Source organism: Poecilia latipinna, unplaced genomic scaffold, assembly GCF_001443285.1.
Source record: "Poecilia latipinna isolate Pla-1442-1.1 unplaced genomic scaffold, P_latipinna-1.0 Scaffold604, whole genome shotgun sequence".
Classification (NCBI taxonomy): domain Eukaryota; kingdom Metazoa; phylum Chordata; class Actinopteri; order Cyprinodontiformes; family Poeciliidae; genus Poecilia; species Poecilia latipinna.
This window is the reverse complement of record NW_015113220.1, coordinates 76,467-103,074: the sequence shown is the minus strand read 5'-3', so window position 1 is coordinate 103,074 and position 26,608 is coordinate 76,467. Positions and strand designations below refer to the sequence as shown.

General features: G+C 37.9%; 3 protein-coding genes across 3 annotated transcripts in view; all 3 read left to right on the top strand.

The window, feature by feature from the left end:
* Positions 1–3,606, top strand: part of amd1 (adenosylmethionine decarboxylase 1) — a 16,569-nt gene extending 12,963 nt beyond the window's left edge. Inside the window, exons 6-9 of the mRNA XM_015042849.1 lie at positions 184–328; positions 1,485–1,577; positions 1,654–1,809; positions 3,434–3,606. Coding sequence (XP_014898335.1) covers positions 184–328; positions 1,485–1,577; positions 1,654–1,809; positions 3,434–3,577 — 538 coding nt within the window. The 3' untranslated portion in view covers positions 3,578–3,606. The remainder of the gene's footprint in view (positions 1–183; positions 329–1,484; positions 1,578–1,653; positions 1,810–3,433) is intronic.
* Positions 3,607–6,762: 3,156 nt separating this feature from the next.
* On the top strand, positions 6,763–12,705 carry rpf2 (ribosome production factor 2 homolog). The gene is made up of 10 exons (XM_015042850.1): positions 6,763–6,903; positions 7,584–7,716; positions 8,000–8,037; positions 8,691–8,730; positions 8,817–8,898; positions 9,043–9,119; positions 10,041–10,140; positions 10,219–10,321; positions 11,009–11,153; positions 12,293–12,705. The coding sequence occupies exons 1-10, from the start codon at positions 6,881–6,883 to the stop codon at positions 12,467–12,469; spliced, it is 918 nt and encodes a 305-aa protein (XP_014898336.1). The 5' UTR covers positions 6,763–6,880; the 3' UTR covers positions 12,470–12,705.
* A 2,750-nt stretch (positions 12,706–15,455) lies between these two features.
* Positions 15,456–26,608, top strand: part of slc16a10 (solute carrier family 16 member 10) — a 35,636-nt gene continuing 24,483 nt past the window's right edge. Inside the window, exon 1 of the mRNA XM_015042847.1 lies at positions 15,456–15,977. Coding sequence (XP_014898333.1) covers positions 15,656–15,977 — 322 coding nt within the window. The 5' untranslated portion in view covers positions 15,456–15,655. The remainder of the gene's footprint in view (positions 15,978–26,608) is intronic.

Below are 26,608 nucleotides of genomic sequence, written 5' to 3'. Positions count from 1 at the left end.
TAAAATAGGCCATTCATTGAAGGTGCGCCTTATAATCCGGTGCGCCTTATAGTGCGGAAAATACGGTAATGCCACCAGATGGCTGAGGTGTGTCCCTGGGGCTTTGTTCCTTTAATGGCAGCACATTCAGAGGTGTCAGGCCCCTCCCCTGTGGATCGTCCTGACCGCTCCGTTGCCCTGCAGGTACCTGTTCACCCTGGATCTGCCGGAGTACTGGGAGAACAAGAAGGCTGATCAGACGCTGGAAGTTTTGATGAGCGACCTCGACCCAGCCATTATGGACCAGTTCTACATGAAAGACGGTGTTTCCGCAAGTGAGGTCACTCGTGTAAGTAACCTAAAGCAGCAGTGGCTGTTTGGAGCGACGGGGGAACAGTTCTAATTAGAGATGCACCGATCTGATGTTAAAGGTGCAGTATTATACAAGATAAGCTTGTTTGAGCTTTACGTCATGTTATCATAATATTCCCTCATTTAAAACGTAATCTGCAGTATTGCCTTGATTCTCTCATGCATGTTTGAGAAATCCTTTAATCTCCATGGCAATCTCTGAAAAAACACCTGGATGGACCTAGCTCCGCCTTTGAGACGCAGCTCCTCCTCAGAACTGCAGTTTCTCATCTTTAGCCTCACAGAGCAGTCCTACCCCACTCAGTTCCTTCAGACTAGCAGCAGCAATTAGCAAACACCTGGTGGAACTGCACAATTGCTGAACTCATACAAGCTACTTCTCAATGTAACACTGGTAAAAATGTTGTTAAAAGGTTAATGTAGGAACAATGGTATGACTTCCTGAAGGAGGAGTTTCAGAAAGAGAAGTTTTTAAAGACAGAGACCCAATTGCAAGGCATGAAATATCAAAGTCAAATTTTTTAAGATGTATTTGATAAATATAGCATTTTTGTAAGAACAGCAAAAGATATCACAATTACTTGATTGTGCTATAAAATGGCCTGAAAAATGCATAATATTACCTCTTTAATATTTGTATTGGTCCCAGTATTGAAAATTTCCAGATTGGTCATCGGTGCCAAAGTCAGAAAGGCAGATCTATTCAATCATTATACTTAGAATTCCTAATTGCACTTTGTGAACCATTTGAAAAAAAAAAAATTTTTAGGTTTATTCTGAACATGTTAAGCCAAGGTAGCCAACCTATTATCAGTTTCTTTATTTCTTTTCCATTGGCTGTCATTCTCCTACCTGCACTGACTGAATAAATTGAAGTTGTTTTTACACGTTTACCAAGCTTTTGTAACTGTTATGCATTTAAGTGTGCTGTACTGATGCAGAGTTATTAAATAAATTTGTAATTCAGTACATTTATGCATTTGTATTTAAAAGAAACCCTTCAAGTTTTTCAGTAGTTTTTCTGTGTGGGATCAGTATGGCCGAGAAGTAAACCTCAGATATCGGCACCATACGTGAAAACAGCAGATCGGTGCATCCCCAGTCCTAACCGTCTCCTCCCATTCTGCCCTCAGAGGAGTGGAATTCGTGACCTGATACCAGGTTCTGTGATCGACGCCACAATGTTCAACCCTTGTGGATACTCAATGAACGGAATGAAGACTGATGTGAGTTGCGACATCACCGTCCTCTGCGCCGACGGATGCGAGCGCGTCGGTAACGTTGTTGTGTTTTTTCTTGTAGGGAACTTACTGGACCATCCACATCACCCCGGAGCCAGAGTTCTCCTACGTCAGCTTCGAGACCAACCTCTCCCAGACGTCCTACGACGATCTGATCAGGAAGGTCGTTGATGTGTTCAAGCCAGGAAAATTTGTGACTACACTTTTTGTCAACCAGGTGTGTGCAGCTGTAATGTCGTTTCAGTCTGTTTAATTAACTTCAGTTGACAGCTCATGTCATCTGGAGGCACATTAAAAACCCAACAGGTTGGATTTCCATCCAGGTATATTGACATATTGTTGAAAATAGGGCTCTTTTCTAAACAGGTCATTGTTGAAAATTAGAATTTATTCTTGAACAACTTACTTGGTTAGATTAAAACAAAGTAAAGTACTATTTTAGTAATTGAGTAATGTGGTGATTATTCTAATTAATCGAATAAAAAAATTGTCCTGTGCTGTTTTAGCTACTTAAGCTTGTACAAAAGATGAAAATGCTGGTAAAAACAACTAATTCATATTTTGATAAGAAAACCTTTAATTATTTAATATGCAGTACAATTCAAACATTACTTTTATTCCCTACTTTGAAGTAATTGGAAAAAAAATTTAAGTTGCAAAAACAAATATCTCACTTTAATTTTTAAATACTTAAAGCAAACTTAAACTGAAGAATTGTTAAATACTGGCTTTTATGTTATACTGCACTTTCAGTCTCAAGTTTGAAGTATGAAAAACTTAATGTTTTCTAATGTATTTTTCCTTTTTTCGATCATTACTCTTATCAAGAAGTACAAATATTAGCCAAAATGTATAAATGCCAGACTACAATCACAGAAGTCTTTAGAAAAGGGAATAAAAATATCACCCAGTAGCAGCCAGAAAATTAGTTTTAGCAACATGTAAATCTCATAAGTTTCTCTTTTTTAACCAGTTTTGTTTTTATTGACTTTTACGTCTCCTCATAGTGAGATGCTACTCCTGAAATTTTTTAAGCTGTGGCAGATAAATGCTGCCATAGTTTATGCACTCAGAATAAAGTTTTATATTTGGCTAGTTGTCCTGTGGTCAAACAGTCAAATATGTGAACATGAAGCAAATCCTCATGTTAGAGGAAAAACTGTGGGACTCTTCCAAGCCTCAAAGGCCATCCCAACTAAAGCATGGGAGTGATAACATCATGTTGTGTGGACACTATTAATACAGTATGTAAATTCCTGGTTTTATCTTTATATAATCAGGTCAGTCCCATCATTATTAAAAGCAAGTTCTGGTTTAATTGAGTTTATTTAAAATGGGACAGTGTACAACATGCATTGTCCACTGAAGGAGAGATGTACTGTACCAGGTTATAACTACCATCTGTAGTAGCATTAAAACATACAGTAGTATTAAAATTCAACATGTAACAATACAAAACCTGGGGACAAATAAAATAATCTCATTGTACAAACCATAAGAACAAAATAAAAACAGTACCCCATCTAAACACAGATAAATATGAGTAAATATTAACGGTTATTTTGAGCATATTTTATGTGAATAAACTTGATGCAGAAGGAGCCACAGTTTTACGATACCAGAAAACTTACAGAAGTCTGTACATGGCAACATATCGATTGGCAATGTGTTCCAGAACTGTGAGGCTGCACAAGAAAATGCTCTATACTTTGGAATGCTACATGCACCCCTAGTGGTCCATCAAGTATAAATCAATTGTGTATATAGTTTAATTGCTCTTTGTTTCTTTGTATATTTTCACTCAATTTTTCCCTTTTTTTTTATTTCCCCCCCTTCCACAGAGCTCCAAGTGTCGCAGTGTCTTCTCTTCCCCCCAGAAACTCGAGGGCTACAAGCGCCTCGACCGCCAGTTGGCTCAGTTCAATGATTACAATTTCGTCTTTACAAGCTACGCCAAGAACCGCCAGCAGAACCAGCAGAGCTGAGGGTTGAGGATGAAGAAGAGGCGCAAAAAGAAAGTTGGTGGCGGCTGCCGCCGTCACTCGGGCGCCACATCCTCGCCCCTCTCCACCTGCTCGGCGCCTGCCCGCCTCGCCCTGAGTTTACCCTCCAGTTTGAGTTGTTTGCGTTGTCGTAACTGTGACTTAAGTCTCTTGCATGAAAGCTCTTCTCACTGTCTCGATATTCTAGCTCACTCTTGCTGTGATCCTGAGGTGCATGTAGAGGAATTAATCGCGCTCTGTTCCAGGCTGTCCTTCGGCACCCAGTACACCGGTCCCTTCCTGCAGGTCTCCCCCCTCATCCTCCACAGACAGGGTTTCCGCCCGCACTAGAGCAGGGCCCTGGCACGCTCAGACCGGCCTGCCTCTTCAGGGCTCAGCGGTCTTCCACTCTCTTCCCGCTCACTTAAGACGTATTGACCTTCCAAACTCTCAGATCTTTTGACTCGGTCGGGATGTTTTGAGTTTATCCTGAAGTTGCGTGATACTTTTCGTTGCTGTACTGAGCACTACAGCAGTGGATCTCTGCTTTGCTGGGCCATAAAGCATCACTTCATTTTCCAGTTTCTTGGTATCAGCTTTTTTATTTTTTCTTCACAATTTGCCCTCGTTGGGCTGATGTGATCTGAATGTCTGTTTCCATGGAGAACAGCCTGGAGCGCGTTTGAGCTGAATGTCCGACTCCAGGAGAGCAGCCGGCGCAGTCACAATGCCCTCTGCTGACCAAACGTTTTCCAGTCCTTGCAGACCATGGAGCCGACCATCCTGGCTGCTACCGTGTTAAATGCTTTCAATGCTTTCAAACTGACACATTTAACTCAGTTGAACAGCAAAGCGTTTTGTTTTTTTTTTGCTCTGTGTCCGTCCTCTCTGTCTCTTTCCGCCCCATACAGAAATCTGTAAAAGCACAATAGAGGCCCACCAGTCTGAGCATGCCAGGGTGAACCCGGATCATTCCACATATAACTCCTGCCTAAACTGCCATTTTATTAAATTGATTGTCTCTCCCCCTAACTTTTGAATCAGTTGAAAATAGGACTTCCTAGCAGTTTTCTTTGTTTGGATGGCTGGTCTTTTGTCCGCTGAGGGGGACGTCCTGTGACACTGTGGTGCATGTGACTTCTAGTACCATGTTGCTTGACAGCCTAATGCCACCTCTTCCTCGTTTTGTTTGTGCTTCACCTTCCAGCTAGAAGCACACATAGAAGCTGCTGCATCCTGACACGTTAAAGGGTTTTATTTTCTTTTCGATACTTTCACAGGTTCAGTTAAGTTATAGTTTATCTTAAAGCTGCGGGGAAGTTCTTGGAGCAGGTTGGAGGGATTTCCTACCCCTCACTCTTCAGACTTCCCAACAGCTGCTGTGGGATTAAGGACATCTTAATGCTACTTTTTGGGGATCATTGCCATTTTGTTTTCTTTTTATACAGTGAAGTCAATGCATTGTTACAGTAAAATAATCAGAAAATTTTATACAAAGCATTTTGTATTTCTGCTGCGGACCAATTTTTCATTTCCTCTTTTGTGTTCAAATGTTAAAGCGGTTTCCCCAAACTAGTTTGTTCAGAAGTTAAGGGATGACTTTTTATCTTTTTATTTCTTTTTTTTTTTTAAAGCTGAATAACTCTTGTGAATAAATAAAAATGACTCTCCACTCCTTAAAGTTGGAGTGATTTCCCCCTCTGGGGTTTAGAGGGTGCAGTTATCTGGATCTGTCAGGATGTACTGAAGGAGACACTTTGCTGTTCTAATTTCTTTAGCTGTTCTTTGGATGGTCAAGATGTGCTAAATATATCTGTGCTATGAGCTTGATGCTTCAATAAAAGATATTTACATGTGCACTGACTCTGCTTGTTTTCATATATGTGGAACTTTATCAGCTTAAGTTAAAATTTTCAGCTAGAGCATGGCATATTACTGTGGTATCTAACAAAATCTGATCAGAAGGGAGGGTTGACCAAGTTGGCCCAATACAATATTCAAAAGTAAAGATTTATGTGTGATCTACTTGGGTTCTCTGAGTAAACTATAAACTAGCTTTAGTCCATATAGGCATCTTTCTGGCTCTCTGAAGGTCCCACCACAGCATCTTGATCAGCCTGAGGTCCAGAATCAGTAGGCCACTCGACATCAATCTTTTTGTTCAGGTTTTTGAAATGGATTTGTTGTTTCAGATTATTAATCCATTTTGACATATTTTACAGTGGTACCCCAGAAAAATTTCATAGGGATGGCTAGGCTAGTTAAAATTTTGGAGTGACACAGCTTAAAAATACTTGGAACATTTTATTTGGTTTTACATTTATGTCTTGAAGACTCTATGCTTTTGAACTGAATTATTTAGTTTATCTAGCCCAAATAGTATTTTTAAGAGGGGCTAGCAGTGCACCACTGATCCAGTTAGCCTAATGGTCATGTTTTTGGACTGACTTTTTCTTCTCTGTAGAACCTACACCTGGTCTGTTTTGTTTGGCTGTGGTATCTTCCTGAAGGAAAGCCTTAGCTGAGATGATGCTGCTAATCGTTCTCACAATCCTGCACAGTTTTACTTTTCATGGGCAGAAAGTACTTCTAGAAAGTACTTCTATCAGAAGTACTGATAGAAGTACCCCACTCAGCTGTGGCAGATGACTGCTTGCACTGCACCAAGTTCTGGTTCTGCTGGAGGTTTCTTCCTGTTAAAGGGGAGTTTTTCTTCCTTGCTGTCGCCACAAGCATGCTCGGTATGAGGAATTCCTGTAAAGACAACACAACACAAACGATTGTCTACTGTCAGTACATGCTGGTTCAGGAGGACTGAATGCTGCTAGCCCACGATTCAATGCAATCTGATGGGTTTCCTTAGAAAACTTTAACTAAACTTAATTAACCGGTTGATAAATAGGATCTGTTAGAATGAATGCATTTTAATTAACTTTTTTTTGTGCTAAGTGGCTTGAGATGAGGTGTTGTGAATTGCACTGAAGCTGGAAGACACCAGCGATACCAACTGCGCGATTCCCAGCGTTTTAATGAGAAGGATCATGTCGCCCTCTGACGGACAGAATGTGAATTGTTCACTCTTTTCTGATAAAACATCTCTGATCTTTTTGGTATAACTTGACAGAAGGATCTGAACTGCAGTGTCAGAGTTGTGACTGTGGGTGGCAGTAACACATACAGCGATATTAACCAAACATATGAGCAAAGAAGAAGCACTTCCTGTTGTCTTCCGGTGCGAAGCTTCACGTGGATATAAGAGCAGCACGAGCGCAGCACTGCTGAACGACAGTAATAAAGTCTAAAAAAATGACGCAGTTAGACGGAATAGTGTAAGTAAACTATGATAACTGTTTTATAGGAAGCTTCTGGGTTTAAATGTCTATTTTTTAGACGTTCATGTAATATTTGCTTGAAAGAAAACTTACACTAACCTGCGTGCTCGCTAGTTAGCTAACTAACTCTTGCTGTATTAGAGACGGTTGTTTTCACGGTAATGGAATTTTAAGCCCACACTCATGAATGTTCTCTAATCTTTAAAGTCTGTAATATCGAACCGAAACTCGTATTGGTATTACTGGTATTACTTAAGTAGTCACATGTACACGGGTATCTGGTGACTATCTGATGACTTTCTGTCAAGATTGCTGTCATAATTAACGTCTAGGCAAACGGTTTCCACAGTGACACAAGTTTTGTGTTTGTAACACATGTCAACACAAAGCCAGCAGTTAGCATAGAGAAACCCTTACTGACCAGCGTTCATCAGGCGTCTATGAGCATAACAATGACCTGGTCTTTCTCAGTTTCTAAAATAATTTTTCTCAAACGTTTAGCTGACAAATTTCAAATAAGTAGCTTATTTAAATACAAAATGTCATGTTTTTAAACTCTTTTCCTATAAGTACTATACAATTACGGATTTTAAATGTCTTAAAACACCACTGCCTCTCTGCCATAACCGTAATGTAGCTCTAGTGGTTTACCTTTTGCCTTTTCTTGGTTTCCTCAGAAAACCGAAAACAAAGCGGTCAAAGCGTTTCTTGGAGAGCAGAGCGCCCAAACTAATTGAGGATGTGAAGAACACCATGATCATGAAAGGAGGAAACACCAGTCAGATCGTCACTACAGCCCTCAAAGACATAGTAAGCTGCTACTGATGAAGTTATTAAGAAACGCTGTGTTTTTCTGTTTAGTTTCATATGTATAACTCGCTTCAAAACTAGATGGGGAAAACAACGTGCAAAATTATGCCATTGCTTGTAGTGTTACCTCTATGTGGCTGACACATTTTCATTACAGGGAGAAAGAATAGTAAGCACATAAAGGTGGATCTCAGTATTGTCTTTTTTGTCAGATTAGTGAGCTTTGAAAAAAAAACCTGACAAAATATTATGTAATCTCACAAAAGTGTTTTCTTTTTTGTAGTATTCCTTGAAGAAACCAAATGCTGTGCTGTATAAAAAGTAAGTGAACCTAAGAGCTTATTTGTGACAGATTCAACACATTTAGGAGTATTAGTATGTGTAGGCTGATTTTTTTTAATGCTTGTTGAATCTAATCCACATCTATTGTTGTTTTTCCATGAATGACCTGAAATACGTGAAATCTGAATATCTGAATGGGTAGAATATCCCTTTGTACCAATCTGATGGTTGAAAAACATAAATAAAAGATTAGAAGCAATAAATATCTCTGTTTATCTATATAATAATTTAGCAGCAAAGTGGATTCTTGAACTGAAAATGTTGTTTATTTTTAGCTACATATAGTTAGGTTAAAATCTGATTATCTAATCCTAGACTCTGTAATTAACTTGATTAAAGTCCCGCAATTAATTTCAAGGCTAAAACATGTTATGTTTTTACAACTTGAAAACCGTCTGCTGATCCAGAGTTAGACTTTGACAATACTGACATTCTTGAACAAATAAGGAAATGGAATCAAAAGTCACACAAACGCATTGTAAATGTTTCTGCAGTTGGCAATGGTTTAAGTTAGTTAAACATCCTGCAGTAATTATAGTTGCACATTATGACAAATCAACACTCTTATGACTTATTCAACAGGTATATATATCTATATTCTAAATGGAGGTACTGTTGTGTGTTATTTCCAGAAAGAACATTACTCGGCCTTTTGAGGACTCCACATCCTTGGTAAGTCAGTGTCATGGTTATCTGACTTGCTTCTTTTACAGTTTGAGTTGCTGTATTTCCAGTGTTCCTTGCTGGTCCCTTTTCAGGAGTTTTTCTCCAAGAAATCAGACTGCTCTCTGTTTCTGTTCGGCTCCCACAACAAGAAACGACCCAACAACTTCATATTTGGTAAATCCTGATCATCTGCTACTTGGAGATAACTCTCCATGAGTCTGCAGCATGAAAGTAAAGCTGGCACCATTATTCAGTGTGTGAGATGTGTTTGTTTGCATTGACTGAGGATGGTCTCTCTTTTTTTTTCATACTTTGCAGGTCGAATGTTTGATTTCCATGTCCTGGACATGTTTGAACTCGGAATTGAGAAGTTTATCTCTCTGAGTCAGATCAAGGTAATGGTTTGGTTGGGTTTACCATGGACAGGTGGTGATTAGGGCAGAGATGATTAGTCATGATTAATTGACTATTGAAATAAAAAGTCAACTAATTCAGTCATTGATTTAATCATTAACTGGAAAAAAAAGCCATTTACTGAAAGAACAACAATTAAGTCAAATGTTTACCAAAAAAATGCACATTTTGAATTATGATAAATACACCTTTGTCTATAAATATATTTTATCTAGAAGTACCATTGTTTTAGCTTCACCTGGTTCAACTGCTTTAAAAGAAACACACAATTTCCTTCTAAGCACCTTTTGCTGTCCAGTTGTTAATCATTTAATCTAGAGAATACTTAACAGATCTACATTGTATTGATAAGTTGAGCTTTTCACATGTTGATGTTAGAAGAATTATTTAACTGCAGATGTATCTTTTGTTACATGTGATCAATAGCATGGCTAATGCAAGATCAGATTATGGCATTTTAGGGAATACATTTTATCCCATGTTTAAATAAGAAGTTTAATTATTTGTTTATTTGCATTTTCAAAATTGTATAAAAAGGCTTAAGTGGTTAATTGAAAAATATGCAGAATGTGCCAATTTCTTATTTTTATGTTATTAATTGATTACTTAAGTAATCATTAGTTGCAGCTCTAGTTGTGATTTTCAATGTCTGTGACTGAAGTGTTATAAGTAAAATGTTTATGGAAAATGTCTAACGAAAGAGGAGTTCAGTAAAGCTTCGGTGAACCAGGTTCACCTTCTGCTGGGTCAAACATCCAGCTTCTTCTGCTAGAAACACATACAACCTGGTAGAAATGGATTGTATCAATATGACAATATTTTTTCAGTTCTTGTCCTAAGATAACAGCTCCAGCCTCAGAAACAGATCCTAATAAAAACACTGTGTCTTTGTTTGGTTCCAGACCAGCAAGTTTCCTGAAGGAACCAAACCCATGCTCATATTTGCTGGAGAAATTTTTGATACAGACAACGATTACAAACGACTAAAGAGTCTGCTCATAGGTATGCAGAGATCACTGAGGGACTGGAGCTCATTACTGCCATGCAGCTGCTCTGCTGATGTATTTGTTTGTCTGTCAGACTTCTTCAGAGGCCCCACGGTGCCTGCAGTGCGTCTGGCAGGTTTGGAGCATGTTCTGCACTTCACCACCCTGGAAGGAAAAATTTATATGCGCAGTTACAGGCAAGTAAAGGACATGTTCCTTAATCCCTTCAGATGCCACGCACTCTGTAGTCGACGTGACTCTTTTTCTGGGTTTAAACCATTAAAAAAACTTATGGAATTTGTAATTTACATTATAAATGTAAATTACATTTTGCTGATTAGTTTCTTATTAACCTATGACAATGAAGTTCAGACTCTTAACAACAGAAAAAATGAACATGGGTATGAAACTATAGCAGGGAAGGTGTGATGTATCCATCAAAAATATACATTTATGTTCATGGTAGACTATAAAATGATGTCAGTATTTGAAGTTATTTTGAAAATATTTTCCGACATTAAATTGTAGGATTATAAGTTAAGAGGTCATCCCAACGGACATCAGGAATTTGGATGCATTATCTAACATTTAATTATTTACTATAATCACACAAAATAAAAAGTATCTAAGCATTTAGTGTCTAATTTGTGGTTTTAAAATGATCTTATTTTGTGTTTTTTCCTGATTGAATTTATATTCTCATATTTGCTTGAACTGCTAGTAGATGGAGACAAATCTGATATTGGCTGTTTGGATTTAAGAAATAAAGCAAGTGAGAACAAGATTGAGATGTATATTGTGAGAAGTGAAGGAAGTTCAGTTTTTAGTAGTTTTTAGTATACCAGAGGCTCTGCAGTAACAGGCGTGTCATTGTGGGGCTGCAGGTGTCTGTTGAAGAAGTCTGGGTGTCGCACGCCCAGGATTGAGCTGGAAGAGATCGGCCCATCGTTCGACTTTGTCATGAGAAGAACACATCTGGCGTCAGACGACCTGTACAAGCTGGCTCACAGGCAGCCCAAAGCCCTGAAGGTAAACCTGACTGCTTGCTGCTGCTAATGACAACATACAGCAGGCATCTCAGTGGATTAAAGCATCAGAGAGCAGATGATCTATTTAAAAAATTATTGTAAACTTAAGACTTGAGACCCACTTTAGACTCTGGTTCTGAAGACTTGACTTTGTCTTGTGGTCTGAGACTGAAGTCTTCATTGTAGTTTTTATCTGGTGTGATGAAGAGTGACAGGAAGCTGGTATGTTAGCTGCAGACTGCAGCAGCTGCACGTTTTACTCTGAACGTATTGGTTATTAGTAATTGGTGAATTATTGGACATTAATGACTTGGAACCATCTGTTCATGTTAGCTGTAGCTTCATAATAATGATCTGAACACTGTTTAATGACTGAATCATTTCAGAACAAAATAATAATCTCTTGCTGCTAAGATAGCTACAACATTTCAAAGACACTTCCTGCTAAAAATGCCAAAATAAAAGCACTTCCTGTTCTGTTCACTCACAAGTTACATTTTTGTCTTGTACATTATGTTGTAATTTTTACCTTAAATTTGAAAATCTTTACTGTTCAGATTAGTTTTAGTTGTGGATGTAGGAAATGTCTCCCAGAATTACTAAAGCTTCTCCGGGTCACTGTACGGTTGTTATGGTACTAATATTTCACACTTGGCATCGATACAAGGAAAATTACTCAATGCCATTTTTGATACAGTGGCAAAATTTTTCAGAAGAACAGGATTCTTTCTACTAATGAGCAAAAAATATGATTAATTAAAGTATAACTCCATTTAAACTTACTTTATTGGGGCAAAGCCAATAATTGGGGAACAATTCAATTGTAGTAATACATAATTTCAAAATTTGACTTCCCTTTGTTACCACAACAGTAGACAAGATACAAGATAACACAATCCATGGCAACACTATATATATATATATATATATATATATATATAAAAGCAGCCAAAGTACTTAATTCAGTTCTAAGAACTAAAATGTTTTAAGACGTTTTTATGTGTAATGTCTGTAAATGTCCTCAAGATGGTGGTAGAGGGCACCTTACTATGCAGTGTAAAATGAAAACCTTGTCCAGCTTGACAGTTCTGATGATAAAACACCTGTTTTTTGTTGTTGTTGTTGTTTTTATTACTACAGCCAAAGAAGAAGAAGAACATTTCCCATGATGTTTTTGGAACCTCGTTTGGCCGGGTGCACATGCAGAAACAGGATCTGTCCAAGCTGAGAACGAGAAAGATGAAGGGCCTGAGGAAGAGGAAAGGGGAGGTGGTTGATGAAGATCAGGAACCTAAAGTGGCCAAAGTGGAGAGCTGAAGCCATGGAGGTGGATTCATGGACATCAGCTCATGTGTTGCCTTCAGGGCCTCCTGGCATGTGAGCAGCCTCCAGTCCACTGCAGACCCATATGTGGGTCCTTTTTCATGTGACTTTCAGGAAGTCAGAGAACGTTCCAACATCTCCTAGTTATCACGTTGTAGAAACATTTCAGTCAGTTTTTTTTGTCTACATCATTTAAAAGGAAAATAAATAAATAAATAAAAAAATCTCAACTTTTAGACTTTGTAATTTTATTCGGAACCCAATAGTTTCCAACCCATGCTCGCTGCTCCTAAATGACAGTGCCAAAGATTCCAGGTCAACGTTGAAGCACAATAGTGCAAATCTCAATCTAAAATAGTCCTAGTGTAATGAAGCTTTAAAAAATATTTTTAAGAATTTCTTGAGGTCTGACCAGTATTAAGTATTTAAGATTTTGAACCAGAGATGGTCAAATACTGTGTAGATTCATAAATATGAAATACCCCTTAAACTTAGTGTTAAAACAAAAGCTTTCAATCAGATACAGAATTTTCTATCACCAGCTAATCATGGAGTTCAGCAACACGATCCCCCTGCACACCACAGGAAGGCGCCTGTTGGCCCCTTAATGGACACACGCAGTAGTAAACTTCTTCAGGGCACAACTTGCATTATTTTAAAATCTGTCTTGTTTCTCCCCAGGTGTCTGGGCAGACAGCCATGTCACCCATTTCTGAAACCGCCATTTTGGTCAACAATAATTTTTCACTTGGAGAATATTATTGATTTTTTTTAAAGTGTTAATGATAAAATGGTCAAAGCACCATTGTATCAACAGTTCAGATAAGTACATGTTTGGAAAAGTGTTATATGGGAAATAAATACATTTCAGTATTTCTGCTGGCAGCTATCAACAATTAGACTAAAAATTAGATGCAGCTTCCTGAATAAATCAGGACAGTAAACAACAGTGTCTACTCACTGCAGATGGAGCAGTCTGGAGGCTTTTCACACTCATTTGCAACATGCATCAGCAGGAAATTAAGTTCTGGTTTATCAATGATGACACGTACTTTCAAATTAATATGGAGGGTTTGCTTTTCAAACTGATTCCGACCTTTGATCCCTGGACAGATGGAAGCGCATTCCCTGTGTTCAGTTCATTTTATGGAAAGGAAAATATTCTAAAACTGTTCCCAACAAGTGTTCCAGATTAATGCTTCCTGTATATGTATGGACAGACTGAAATTAGAAAAGGGTAAGCAGTATGCACTAGTTATTTGTCTTGTAAGTAGTTTATAGATTTAAGATTCTTTTCCAACCTCCAAGAGATGTTCTGACAAGTTTATATTTTATTTGGCAATCACCAATTCAGACCAGATTCCCTTCTCCTGCTGGTGGAAAATCATCCCCTCAGAATGATGCTGCCAATACCACCATGTTCACAGTGGCGTCGGTGTGTGCAGTGCAGCCATAAAGTTCAGTTTTGGTCTTATCTGATCGGAGCACCGTCCTCTACATCATGTGACCTGCATGACTGGTGGTGTTTGATTCAAAAGGCAGATTTGTCTTACTGATGCTGTACTATTTACTTACTCAATTAATCTTGTGTATTTATTGCTTTGACTCAGATATTTCAACCTTAACAGTAAAGTTCCAAACACTTACTCCAAATTGGGACTTTTTCTTTTAGTACATGGAGTCAACATTTGGTTCTTATATTGCAAAAAAAGAGAAAAGATTTGACAAAAGCAATAAAATTAACAAAAAAGTAAATAAATAAAAAATGGTCTAGCCTAGATTTTATGGAGGACCAAACTACTTCGACTTATTTTATCAACTTTTCACAGATGTCTGGTTGGCTTTGTTTCTAAATTGTTATTCATTACTGTAAATTGTTTCTAGCTTGCAAATTGAATTTCTAAAACTTCATATTGTTCAATATTGTAACACAAATTACAGTGCTACAAAGACTCACAATATTTGGACAGAATTGCTGACAAAAATGTTCTTTGTATAACACTTTAGTCAGCAGATTCCAATCTTCAAAAAATTACCTTTCAGATTTGTTCGGTAAATGACTAATGCCGTAGTCATATATTCATTAAATTAGAATATGGATTCGGATGAGGCCTGTTGGTCAGATCAAAAGTACTTTTTGAAAATAGAGTTTCAGCAGGTATACCTTTCATTTATATAGTAAATGAAAGGTAATGATGTTTGTCCAGCCTTTCTAAACCCGCTGGTAAAAATCTGAATATTAACCGCATCGCAGAGTTCAAAGCGTTAGAGAAAAAGTAGCAGTCCGGAAATTACAACACTTTAAAAACTTAAAATATAAAATACAATGACTGAAAACAGGTTCTGTGAGTTAACGAAATGAATTAGTTTCCTGACTCATAACATGAACCACTGTTAACTGTGTTTCAGTCTATATTGGAATGTTTATTTTTGTATTTTAAAAAAAAAACAAGTTTCTTTGCATCTTTTAATGCATCTTTCAAATATTGTATGAAAAAGGCTGAAGGAGTTAAATGAAAACTCTCTAGAATGTGCCATCTTTTTTATCTGATTAATCAATTAATCTTCAGAATAATTGATTGAATGATTGATTGCTAAAATTATAAGTTGCAGCCCTAAAAGAAATTATCATTTGAAAGCTGAATTTTGGATTTATTCAGACTATCCTTAAGATTTGATTATTGATGTGATGCTTTTGGTTGAAAAAAAAATAAAATCTGCCAGGGGCCAACAACTTTGCTTGGATCCTTTCCAGTTGTTTTGGGGATACTGGTAAGTAAAGTAGAAGTTCCTGATGCCGGATCAGTTTCCTCTGTGGAATTCTGTAATATTGATAATCAAACGGGACGTCTCGTTTCTCCAGAACTCTGCAGAGTTAGAAATGTGACTCCTCTGATGCAATGCGTGGCCCTCAGCATCCAATGAGCTGCGGGGTGCCCCGGAGCCCCGCCCCTCGACGATGTCTATTTATAATTTTGCCACAGCAGCTTTTTGACAGTTATTACCCTCTCTGTTAGCAGAACCTCAGGAACCACAGCCATATCTCAATGAACGCAACCTCACCTTGACCCAGAGCGGCCCATTATTGTTCCGACAACTTCACTTTCATCTCCCTGAGCCTCCGTGAGAAACTCCTCCAACTTTTTCCTTCTCTAAGCTGCTTCATCTTCAAGAGAAACAATGACAGAGGGGAACAATGTGACGGAAAGTGACAACAAAGACACTACCGCCGGAGACGTCCCTGCGGAGGAGAAGAATGCGGAGGAGGAGAAGAAGGAGAACGGAGAGTGTAAGGTGGACTTGGTGGAGAAAGCCTCTCCTCCTGCGGCGGCGGAGGTCGAGTTCGTCCACCCCGAGGGCGGCTGGGGCTGGGTGGTCATGCTGGCATCCATGTGGTGCAACGGCTCGGTGTTCGGGATCCAGAACTCCTTCGGCATACTGTACGTGTCCCTGTTGAAAGAGTTCAGTTCGAAGGACGGCGTGGACATGAGCTCCAAAACCTGTGAGTAGTTTCAGCTTACTGTCAGTGTCAGTCCTGGGGTGAGACCGTGAAGACATGGAGTTGAACCAGCAACCTTTGTAGCAGCAACTTCAACACAAGCACACTCTGTCCTTTCATCTGCTGCATTTCCTTAGGCTCATTTTCTCACATTTAGTTATTACTGAACTTACTGTAAGTGCTAATGACACCTACAGAAAGAAAGAAAAGAAGTTGTTTCCTGCTGTGACGAGGGGAAACAACCCACACAAGTCAAACAAAAGAGCAGTGGTCCAAGTTAATATGACTACAATAACTGTTGGGGGAAATCTCCTCTGCTCTTAGCTTCATAGAATTATATATTGCTAAATATTTAATTTAAGCTTTTACTATTTTTTTCATTACCCATGGTATAATGGGTATGTAATAAGAGCTATTTGCAGCTAATAATAAATAAATAAATAAATAAATAAATAAATAAATAAATAAATAAATAAGATCTACAGCTGCAAAAATATTAAAAGGTATATTTCTATGCTATAGTAATAAGAAAAACAGATGCTAGTCTACTTTACTTGGAACATTCATTCACAAGGCAACTCAGAGGAATGGATGGATAGAAAATGAAATTAAAGAGAAAAAATAATCTCATGAAATGACAGTAAAGGTTGACTGCATGTTAAAACAGAATCATTCCTCAGACATGAAGTATTGTTTGACCTTTTTTGGGAACTCTGATAAACAATAAGATTTTTGAGTCCCCTTTTTAAAAAATCAACCACTCTCTGTACATCTCGAGTTTTCAGTGGGTTGATTCCAGAGCTGAGGAGCATAGATGTTAAATTATGTCTCTGTGTGTTCTGGATCCAGAGTCATCACGTTTGTCTAATGGTTTTACGGGTCTTGATAGGTAACATCCAACAAACATGATAAATGTCACTGATTTTAAACTTGTAATGTTTTACAATTAAGGGCCATGATGACTTAAAAACTAGTGAAATATGATTCATTTTCTATGTCCCAGTCTTGGTTTTTGAATACTCTGAGCTGCCTGATTTGGTTGATGAAACACATTGATATTGAAAGCATGGATTTGTTTTTCTGTGTCCTGTTTATTCTTTTCAGTTTATTCTCATTATGTTTCTAAGACAGTAATACAATAATTTAGTAACGGAGTTGTTAATACTATATCCCATAATTACACTAACGTTTCTTCTTCATGCTCTTTGGTGTTTTGGCCTAGTGAAGTTGGTTCAGTACTGATTTCGAACTGTGTATGGAATTGGAAGAAATGCTGACCCATTTGCTCACATAGTGCACAGAATCCAACTTTAATGGAGGGGCGGTGGTGCAGATACATAAAGTTGCATGTTATCAGCATTTGATCATAGGTGTCATAATTTTCTGTGAAGTGAACCAAGAACACAGCCTTGAGAACCCCATATGTGATCCTTACTGACTTAGATTTCCAACTGCCAAATGAAAAAGTAGTCTGGATTTCCAAAATAAGATGTGAATCCCAGCCTTGAGCTTACGTCCTCTGAGTGAATTGCTTATCAGATTTAGGCTTTGAATGGTTTAAAAAAACAAAGCAAAGTAAAAAAAACTATTTTATTCCTGTCTGAAATAATTACATATTAATACATTTTCTTCAATCCCCAGTGGGTGGAAATGTAGATACACCTGAATCACCTAAATTTGTAATTAAAAAATGCTCAAAGTTCTATAATGTTTTTTTTTTCCTTCTTTTTTTCCTTATCAAGGCCAAAGTGACTCTTGTTGGTTACCTTTCTTTACTGAAGCCATAATGACTTCTTTTTTGCAAGGAAAACTGAATGTATTCTGGAGAAACTTTTATCCGCATAAGACTTAAACCGAACAACACTATCTGTTGTCAAACATGGTGGTGGTTGCATCATGCTGTGGGTCTTCTGAACTAGTTTTAAAATCAAGACAAAAATCACCTCAAATCAGCAGCTGAATGAGTGAAAGCTGGCCCAGTGAACCCAAACACATAAAAAGTGATTTTGGAATAACTAAATTCTTTTTTGGTATAGATTTACCAAGATCTTGCTAATTCACATAATTCATTTTTCTGCATATCTCTTTGGTCTAAAGCTGTACACAGTAGAAGACTGACAGGAGTTAGACAGGAAAAGGTCATAATGGGGAATTTGTGTGAGTGTTTGTGTGTTTGCGTGTGTGTGCATGTGTGTGTGACTGAGTGAGAGAGAATGGATTTGTCCATGAATAATGTAATTATGACCTTGCTGTTCCACTGTGATTATAGCCACCTGTTATCGATGCTGCTGTCTGAAAGATGAGCATGTAGGATTAAAAACAGCACAAAGAAGCTGTTGGCTTTCTGTTTCCTGAACATCTCAGAAACCCATTCTGGTGCTGCAGCTTATTATGTTTGGGAAAGCCTGACAGAAAGCTTGACACTACCACAGTCCTCAGCTTCTAAAGGATGAACTGATATTTAACTCTGTTAGAGATAAACTTGTGATGCAACAGGAATGTGAAATTAAGATGTTAGAAACAGCAACAAGTTTTGGTTGTTGCATATTTTGTCATGATTTGCTAGATCTCTTCAGCAGTTGAACTCTGGTTTCAGTAAGTTTAAAGAATCTTCAAAGCTCCAGCTCTTGCTCAACCCCCTGTATGAGGCTGTAAAAACGTGCAGTATCTCATATGATGACTGGAGGCATGGTCATGTGTGAAGAGGGCATTGACACCAGGGATCAAGGTTCTGTTTTCTGTTATCTTTTCAAACCCAGAACCATTCTGTGAGATGTAATCTATAATAGAACATGTAAACTAGACTGCTATTCTTCTTATATTTTGTAAAAGAACAACCATACTTGTTATAATATCTTAATTAATTATCTGAAAACTAGTGCACTGATTTTAAATATCGGCTCAGTTTTCAGTTGTTTTCGTGACAGAGATATCTTCATCTTAGATGTGTTTTCTAGAGGTTCACCAGTTGCAGTTTTCTGGCCAATCTCCGATTACCGATTTTTTAAAAAGCCTTACCTGCCGATTCCAATTTTGACCAATACCAATTTTTTTTTGCCTGGACTGTTGCTCAAAATAGCAAGAACGTTACTGAATTGGCAACAGTGGGGAAACTATTGTTAACTGTAAATGTGCAGACATGACCTGGTGGGCCAGTCAATCAGCCAAACCTCTCTCACAGGAGAGCAGAAGACACTGGTTAATTTTTAGACCTTTGCCGAGGTAGATAAGATCGTCTTTACATGTAAAAATCTATTTCCCAAAATTAATCGGCACTGATGAGTTGGCTGGCTGATGAATCGGTGCACCACTAGTGTTTTCTATGGTCATGTTAGACTGATTTTATTATAGACCAGAAGGTTGTTGTTAAAATTAAGTTCTTAAACCAAAACTACACTCAGACTCATCATTTAAGCTATAATATCCACTCAACTCACTTTGAGTAGATACTTTTACTCATTGCATGGGGTGTAGAAATATTAAATAAAAGTGGCTGGAGAATAACGCCTTGAGGAACCCCACAAGATATCTTGCTTTGCTCAGCTTTTCTTTGCGAAATCAGCCAAATCATGAACAAATTAACCACAGGTGTTCTTGCTAAATATTTTAACCTGTCTTCTATGATTTAATGTGTCAGTGGTTACTATTTGCCTATAAATATGTTGTAATGTTGCATTCTGTCTGATATGAGCCTGATGTAAAGCTAGCAAAGCTATGATGTGAGCTTCAGAATCAGAATTGTAGTATTCCTTAAATGCTGATGGTTGAAGTGAAGCTTGTTGAGACCAGTCTGGAAATGTGAGCTGCAGGGGTTCAATGACTTGGGGACTTCCATAAAAACATTTAACCTAATATGTAACTGTTGTTTACTTTAGTGTATATTCATATGTAAAAATGAAAAGCCAGCTTTTGGTCGTTTTATTTGCTTTGCCAGTCATTTAGTATGTTCACTCCCTGACACACTTAAATTCATTTTGCCTTTATTAGCTTGTCTTAAAGCGATATGGAAAATATTGTTTTGGGACTTTATGGTTCTCTTTCTGTTTTCTGTTTTAGTTTAGTCTTTTTTCAGTTCCAGAGCATTTATTTTGCTCACGTGATGGATGTGATGTACATCTTGCGCTATCTGATGAGTGTTTAACTTTTCTCTCACTGGATCTGTGTGACAGCGCTATTATTTCCAGCTGTTCTGCAGCTGTCCCTGTCTGTTCCCAAACTGGTTCTCGGTGCTTCCCTTAAATATAAATCACAAACACAGAACTCCAGGGATGCTGCCTCCAAGTTTAAACTTGTTAAACTTGTTAGACTCCTTTGTTAAACTGCATAAACCTTTACCATGAAGGTAGATTAGCTATCTAGATAAGCAAGATTTGCTGTAGTGCAATATGAACTCATTGGTATTAATCTGCAGAGTTCTATGGAGCCTTACAGAAATGCAGCAATGCTTATGATGTCACAGAATGGCTGACGCTCAGAGTAGGAAGCCCTGCTTTAGAAGTGGCTGCTACAGGAAAAGTTAACTGTGCATTTCCGGTAATGTCTTTACTCATTGACGTAAGCACACATCGACTCATTGACGTAAGCACACATCGACTTATGTTGTTCCTGAATGTGCTTGTCTCCGTGAAGTACTACTTGAACGTGTGCATTCAACAACAAGCCTTCCTGTCGTGAGAAGTTAAACCTAAAGGGAATAATAGGCCACTTGACAAATCTAAAGTTGGACCCTGGAGTAAAGGAAGTGCAGTAAAGGCCAAGAGGCTTGATATAATAAACATAGTGAATCAATAGAGTTTGGGTTTGACTTTGTAATGACAAACATTTTTAACAACTAGAAAAGACAGAAACTTTGTTAGATACATGTGAAAAAATCAGGATGACAACTAAAATATTCAGTTGTTAATGAAGAAATGTTCACATCCTGATGTCTTCACTGCAAAAACACAAAATCTTACCAAGTAGTTTTGGAAATATTCGTTGAGATGCTGAGAGGGGATCCAAAGTTAGCTGTGCAGAAAATGACATCTTGGTAGAACAAATACTTTTGATAATGTTCTGTTCTGTAACATGCTGGAATTGAATCAGGGTATACTTTCAGTTCATCTACACAAAAAGGGGGGGGGGACAACTTTAAAATGATAAATGATTTAAAGATTCTGAAGGCTATAAACTGTTTTTATAAAACTTTCAATTATCTCCATACACTGAGAGGCTGATGTGTCTTATCCCTATTCTTAGGTATAAGTTATATCCCTAGGAATACAACTTATTATTGGCTGTTTGTTACAAGTTTTCTAGGTGTGAAAAGCCATCAGTGCACATTATTTAGAATAATAAAAACAAAGCCTGGTTCATTGAGAGCAAAATACTGAGTTTTAAGATGTAAACCGTATTCAAAATTTATTTAGATTACCACACATATTTGTGGCAATTGATATGAGTTGGTATTAATATTTTACTTTATTACAGAAGTGATGCACCAGCAAGCTAAACTTGACTTAAGTTTAACTTTTAAAAGAAAATGGTGATTTGAGCCAGGTTGGCTTGGTCACAGTCACAGCATAGAGAACTTTGAATTTCAAATGCATGTCAGTAAAAACGTGACACATTAACTTATGAAGCATAAAAAAGTCATTGTCATGAACCCATTGTCATGTTTTTAGGTCATTACATAGACGCTGATCTCGGCAGCATCTATGTAAGAACGCTGATTCCTTACTGCTCAGCAATCTCTCACATTTCTTCTTCATGCAGGCATAAGAAAGAGGAACCTTTTTCCATGACACGAGTTAAACCTCCCTCTGTTTATCTTTAAGACAGCAATTTTTCTTCCGTAGGCGCCACCCAACTCCTACTTTTCTTTTCCGTTTTCTTCCTTGCTTGTATTCTGCTTCACTGTCTGTGACATGTAAATGTGAGGTTTTCCCTCTTTTCCCACTCTTTAAACTCAAGACATGTTTAAAGTGGTCTTACGTAAGACTGACTGGACAATTAGTTTATTTAAAAATGTAAAATATAAACACATATAATGTGAATGCTATTGCAGTGATGTAATAGCATTCACATGCTACTTAAAGCTACTTAAAATAACTTTAATTTAAAAAAATCCAAAAATACATTTTAAATGGATCTTCTCATAGGTGAAAGTTCATATACAAGGAAGATAGTCTATGCCAGACCTCACTGGAGTCACATCACAGCACCTTCATCTGTAGATTGAGACCACTTGTGACAGGCAGCAGGTCTTTTTCACTTATCCATTGATCAGTGTAATTCTCAAAACATGGAACTATACTGGATCAGTAAAAAATAACTTCTCTCTATTGTCTTCTTGATTATTATCTTCATTACTGTCAGTGTCATCGTGTTTCTCTCAGGTAATTTTATCTATCTTTGGGGTAAGGTCCAACCTGATATCTAAGTACATCCTTCATCACTAAGCTATAAGATAAACTGAGATCATAAAATCTCATTATGATGGGTTAGTAGGAATAGATTACATCCCTCAAGTCTTGTGTACCGATAGAAAGAATGTAAACAAAAGATACAACTGCAAGAAACCTTGAACTTCTGACATTAAATGGAAAGATTCCCTAATCGATGGTTGATGATTTACTGTTTGACGCCTGTAGCTGTGGGCAGTTTTTGCTCTTTCTACAGTCTTTGCAAACAGAAGCTGCATAAATCCCAGGCTTAATGACCACCTCTGGCACATTAATGTAGGTAGTTACACATTAAACAAAACGAAACCCACCTGAGTGTGCTGTGAGCAGCGCAGCATACCAAAGCACATGTCGCAACATGATTCTTTCTCACAGTCAAGCACACAATCTCTAGAAGCACCACATGCCGTCTGGGATGGTTAGAAACTTTGGAATCAAAACACTGGTGAATTGATGCTTTGTTGGAGGTTGATTTGTCTGTGTTGTATTTTGTCTTCTCTCTGTTGACTGTGGGTCGGTTCACAACTTACAGACTTGTTTGTGCATGTTTGTCTGTTCTTTGGTGTGGAAAGCTTGATACTTTGAGGCATAGCAGTGATTAGATAGAACTTCTAAAGGCCCTCACATACTCAGGCATACGGTTGAGTTTTTGTCAGTAAGCATACCAATTGCCTGCATTTCTCTTGACAGATTCCTTCATTCCCTTCATTTTGAGGATACTAAGAGGTTTGAGGAGTTAGTTACACACACAAGTGACAGTCTGTGCACCACAAAGTGGAAGTCTGGCTGATGTGCATCCTTTCGACTGGTTATGCCAACTCTCAACCTCATCAGTTTAGTGTCCTGCACAAAACAGTTTGATGTGATCACCGTTTCCCGCCAGGCAGTATACTGTGTGACACAGGGTATGCAGTCTTAAAAATATACCTTTGAGCGGATGTATCTGCCGGATGTCCGCTTTGAGTACGCGCTGACGTCCATGATGTGAAGTATGCCTAGGGCTCTTTAGTCATCTCTAGTTTAAGAAAAGCATGTGTAGGGGTAAATGTAAATAAATGCAACTTAAGAAGATGAAGAATCAGGATATTACATCGTATGCATTATTGTTTTGTTGCTTTTGGGCCTCAAATTTGTCTTCATATTCCTTTGATCTATAGAAGATTTCATGGTACACTCAATAGCTACAAGTTGCACAGGTTTATTCCTGCATACACAGTCCAAATCATCATTCCTCTACCACTATGTTTGATAGTAGGTAAAGCTATTGTTGTTGCATGGACATCAAAGATTACTCCAAAATACGTTGGAAGGCAAAGAAGTTCATTCTTGACTCAACAACCACAATGTTTCCTTCAAGCCCAAATCAGCTCTTGAATGGATTATATGTGCTGATATGCTGTGTTCCCCCCCCCCTGTCCAGACGTTGCATTGTGCATTAGTGCCGAACACATCCTTTTTGGTCTGATGTCCAAAGTCAGTGAACTCATTATTCTTGGAGTTCAGACAGAAGTTTTCTGTATGGTAATTTATTTAACAAAATGAGAGCTGAAATGCAAAATGTGTTTCTGCACTACTCTCATAAGGTCTCATAATATTTCCTCTACATTAAAGCCTGAACTTTAACTAAGTCATCACAACACAATGATTTGTCCCTCTCAGTCTTTTATTTGCAGGTTTGCAGTTGTTTTGATGTCAGTGTCCTGTTGCTCAGTCAAGTCTGGATCAAGATTCAGGTCCAGAGGTCAGGTACCAATTACATTTGATCCAAGAATAGTTTGGTGAACAGAGGAGTTCATGTTGAGTTCAGGGACTAGAAGCTACCTGGTTTCTGTGAATGCTGAACAAGCCCGTATCAGTAGTCCTCCACCACTGTGTTTTACAGAAGTCTTGTAATTTGTTCTGATGCAGCATTGCAAACCTGAGCTATTCTGCTATTCTGTTTGGACAAATAATAATAATAATAATAATAATAATAATAATAATAATAATAATAATAATAATAATAATAATAATAATAATAATAATAATAATAATAATTAATTCAGTCCTTTTTTATTCTTTCATGAACTTTAACATGCAAACTGTAGCCTGAAGAGTCTGAAAATGAGTTTTTTTTTGTTGCAATTTCTCTGAACATTGACCTCACCATGAATCTCCTCCTGGGAAGAACTGCAGCTGCTCTGAAGGTTTTCCTCTTTGGCCTGGCCTGAACACAGGCCTGAATGCTTCATGAAACAGCAAACTACCAACATTTCTTCTCTAATAAAGCTGATCACTCTTGCTGATGATCAGTCAGGGTGAATGTTTCTGTTAATAAACAAGGATATTGTGTAATATTTTGTTGTGTTGCCCAGATTTATAGTTTCCTCTCTCTGAGAAAAAAAATCATATATTTTGTTCTGATCCATAACTCTCAGAATGTTAAAGAGGGTGTACTTACTTAAATGAATAATTTTATCTCAAAAGGACATGTGAAATGAGCCTTTGCTCCCATTTGACCACTAACTTATCCAGTGGCATGATAGTTGTTGACTGAAAACAGTCATTTCTGCTCAACCAATCACGAAGCGAGATCCAGGGGTGGGAACATCCAGTCCATAGATTGGCCTGAGATTGTCAGCCTCAGTGGTCTTCAACATCTGTTAGGAGTTCCAAGTCCGTCCCTCTGGGAATGCCACATGGGGCTATTCATGGGCTTTGTGCCATTAAAAGCCACATTCTTCTTATTTATTCTTGAATGCGCCAACAACCTTTGACCTCGCCAGAGAGCGTTTGCAGACCTTATCTGCACTGTTTTGATGACTCTGCTGACAGAATTTCAATAACAAGACGTCATCTGACCATATTTTGGCTGAACTTTTTTTTTTTCCCCAACGCCTATGAAATAAAAAGCATAAAATAGGAAGTAAGAAATATGAAGCTGGTGTTTTGGCTGTATAGTCGGGTAGAAAATATTATTTTAGTATCAGTGCTTGGGAAAACCTGTTGAGATACTGAAGCCTGGCTGTGACCCAGTGCACATAAACAGGAGGGAAAAGGCCCGTTTCCCCTCTGGTTCACTGCCTTCCTGTCCCAGCTCTGGCACGGTTTCGTAATGGAGAAGCACCATAGTGAGCTGGGTCGAGTCCTGCTTTACAGAAAAGAGATGGATGCTCAGTGTTAGATGTTCTTTGTGTTTTGTTGATTTACCTTGACTCCAACTTGGCATTGCAAATTGAAAAGCAAAAATAACCAGGATGGATTATTCCAGCAGAGCTCAGCATGTTTGAAGCATACAGAGATTAATATTTGACAGGGCATTTGATCTCAGGCGAGCAACATGTGGCTGCAGGTGAAGGTTGTCTACAGATAAAGTCTTGGAAAGTTGCACGTTGGCTGTGCTAAAAATGTTAGACATGAAAGATCAATCTTAAAGCATTGACATATCTTAAATTACAGCCATCATGTCAATGTGTGAAATATTTCATTTTTCAAGTGTGACGTATTCACTTTTTGGATGCCAATACCACGCATCCAAAAAGTGGATGCAAGGTATTAGACTTCAACTGTACTTAATGCCCCCACAGCTAATACACAGTTATTGGGAAGAAAAGTATTTACTAGTAATGGATTTCTTCTATTTTTGCTTTTTGTCTCACTTAATGTCCTCATGGGTTAACAAGACACACAAACAAATGTTTCAAAGATGCAGACAGAAACAACCCTAACATCAACATCCTTCAAACATCAAGCATCCTCTTTCAAAAGTGCCAAGCTTTTGAAACATTCTGAATCTACTGAAACACATAATACCTAAAAGAGATACTGCAGTTTATCCTCCTCACCCATATAAAAGAAATCTGGGTAAACATCAAGGACTTTACCAAATAATTAAATTCTAAGAATTATACACAATTCTCAGAATAAAGATGCCTACAAAGTGCATCTTTATTTTCAATTTCATTTTTAAAGTTTGACCCAAAAGAGAAATTACAGGACAGTTCAAAGTAAATGACTGTATCATCCTAAAGTCATGAAGTAGACCATACATCACAGAGAGCGCCAGGCAGACGCACACAGATCCAACATAACAAGATTCAGAGTTACATGAGAGGACAATCAGTCTGCAGACAACTGCAACATACAGCATATAACTACACATCCATCAGTTTTACTGTCATGACTTCCTTTCACCATGCTAAACACACGCAC

Bases quoted from the DNA above. Each gene is read 5' to 3' on its own strand.
- rpf2 (XM_015042850.1), top strand. From the start codon at position 6,881: ATGACGCAGTTAGACGGAATAGT. The intron at 8,038-8,690 runs GTAAGTGAACCT...TGTTATTTCCAG, and splicing joins AATGCTGTGCTGTATAAAAA to AAAGAACATTACTCGGCCTT. The intron at 11,154-12,292 runs GTAAACCTGACT...TTATTACTACAG, and splicing joins GGCAGCCCAAAGCCCTGAAG to CCAAAGAAGAAGAAGAACAT.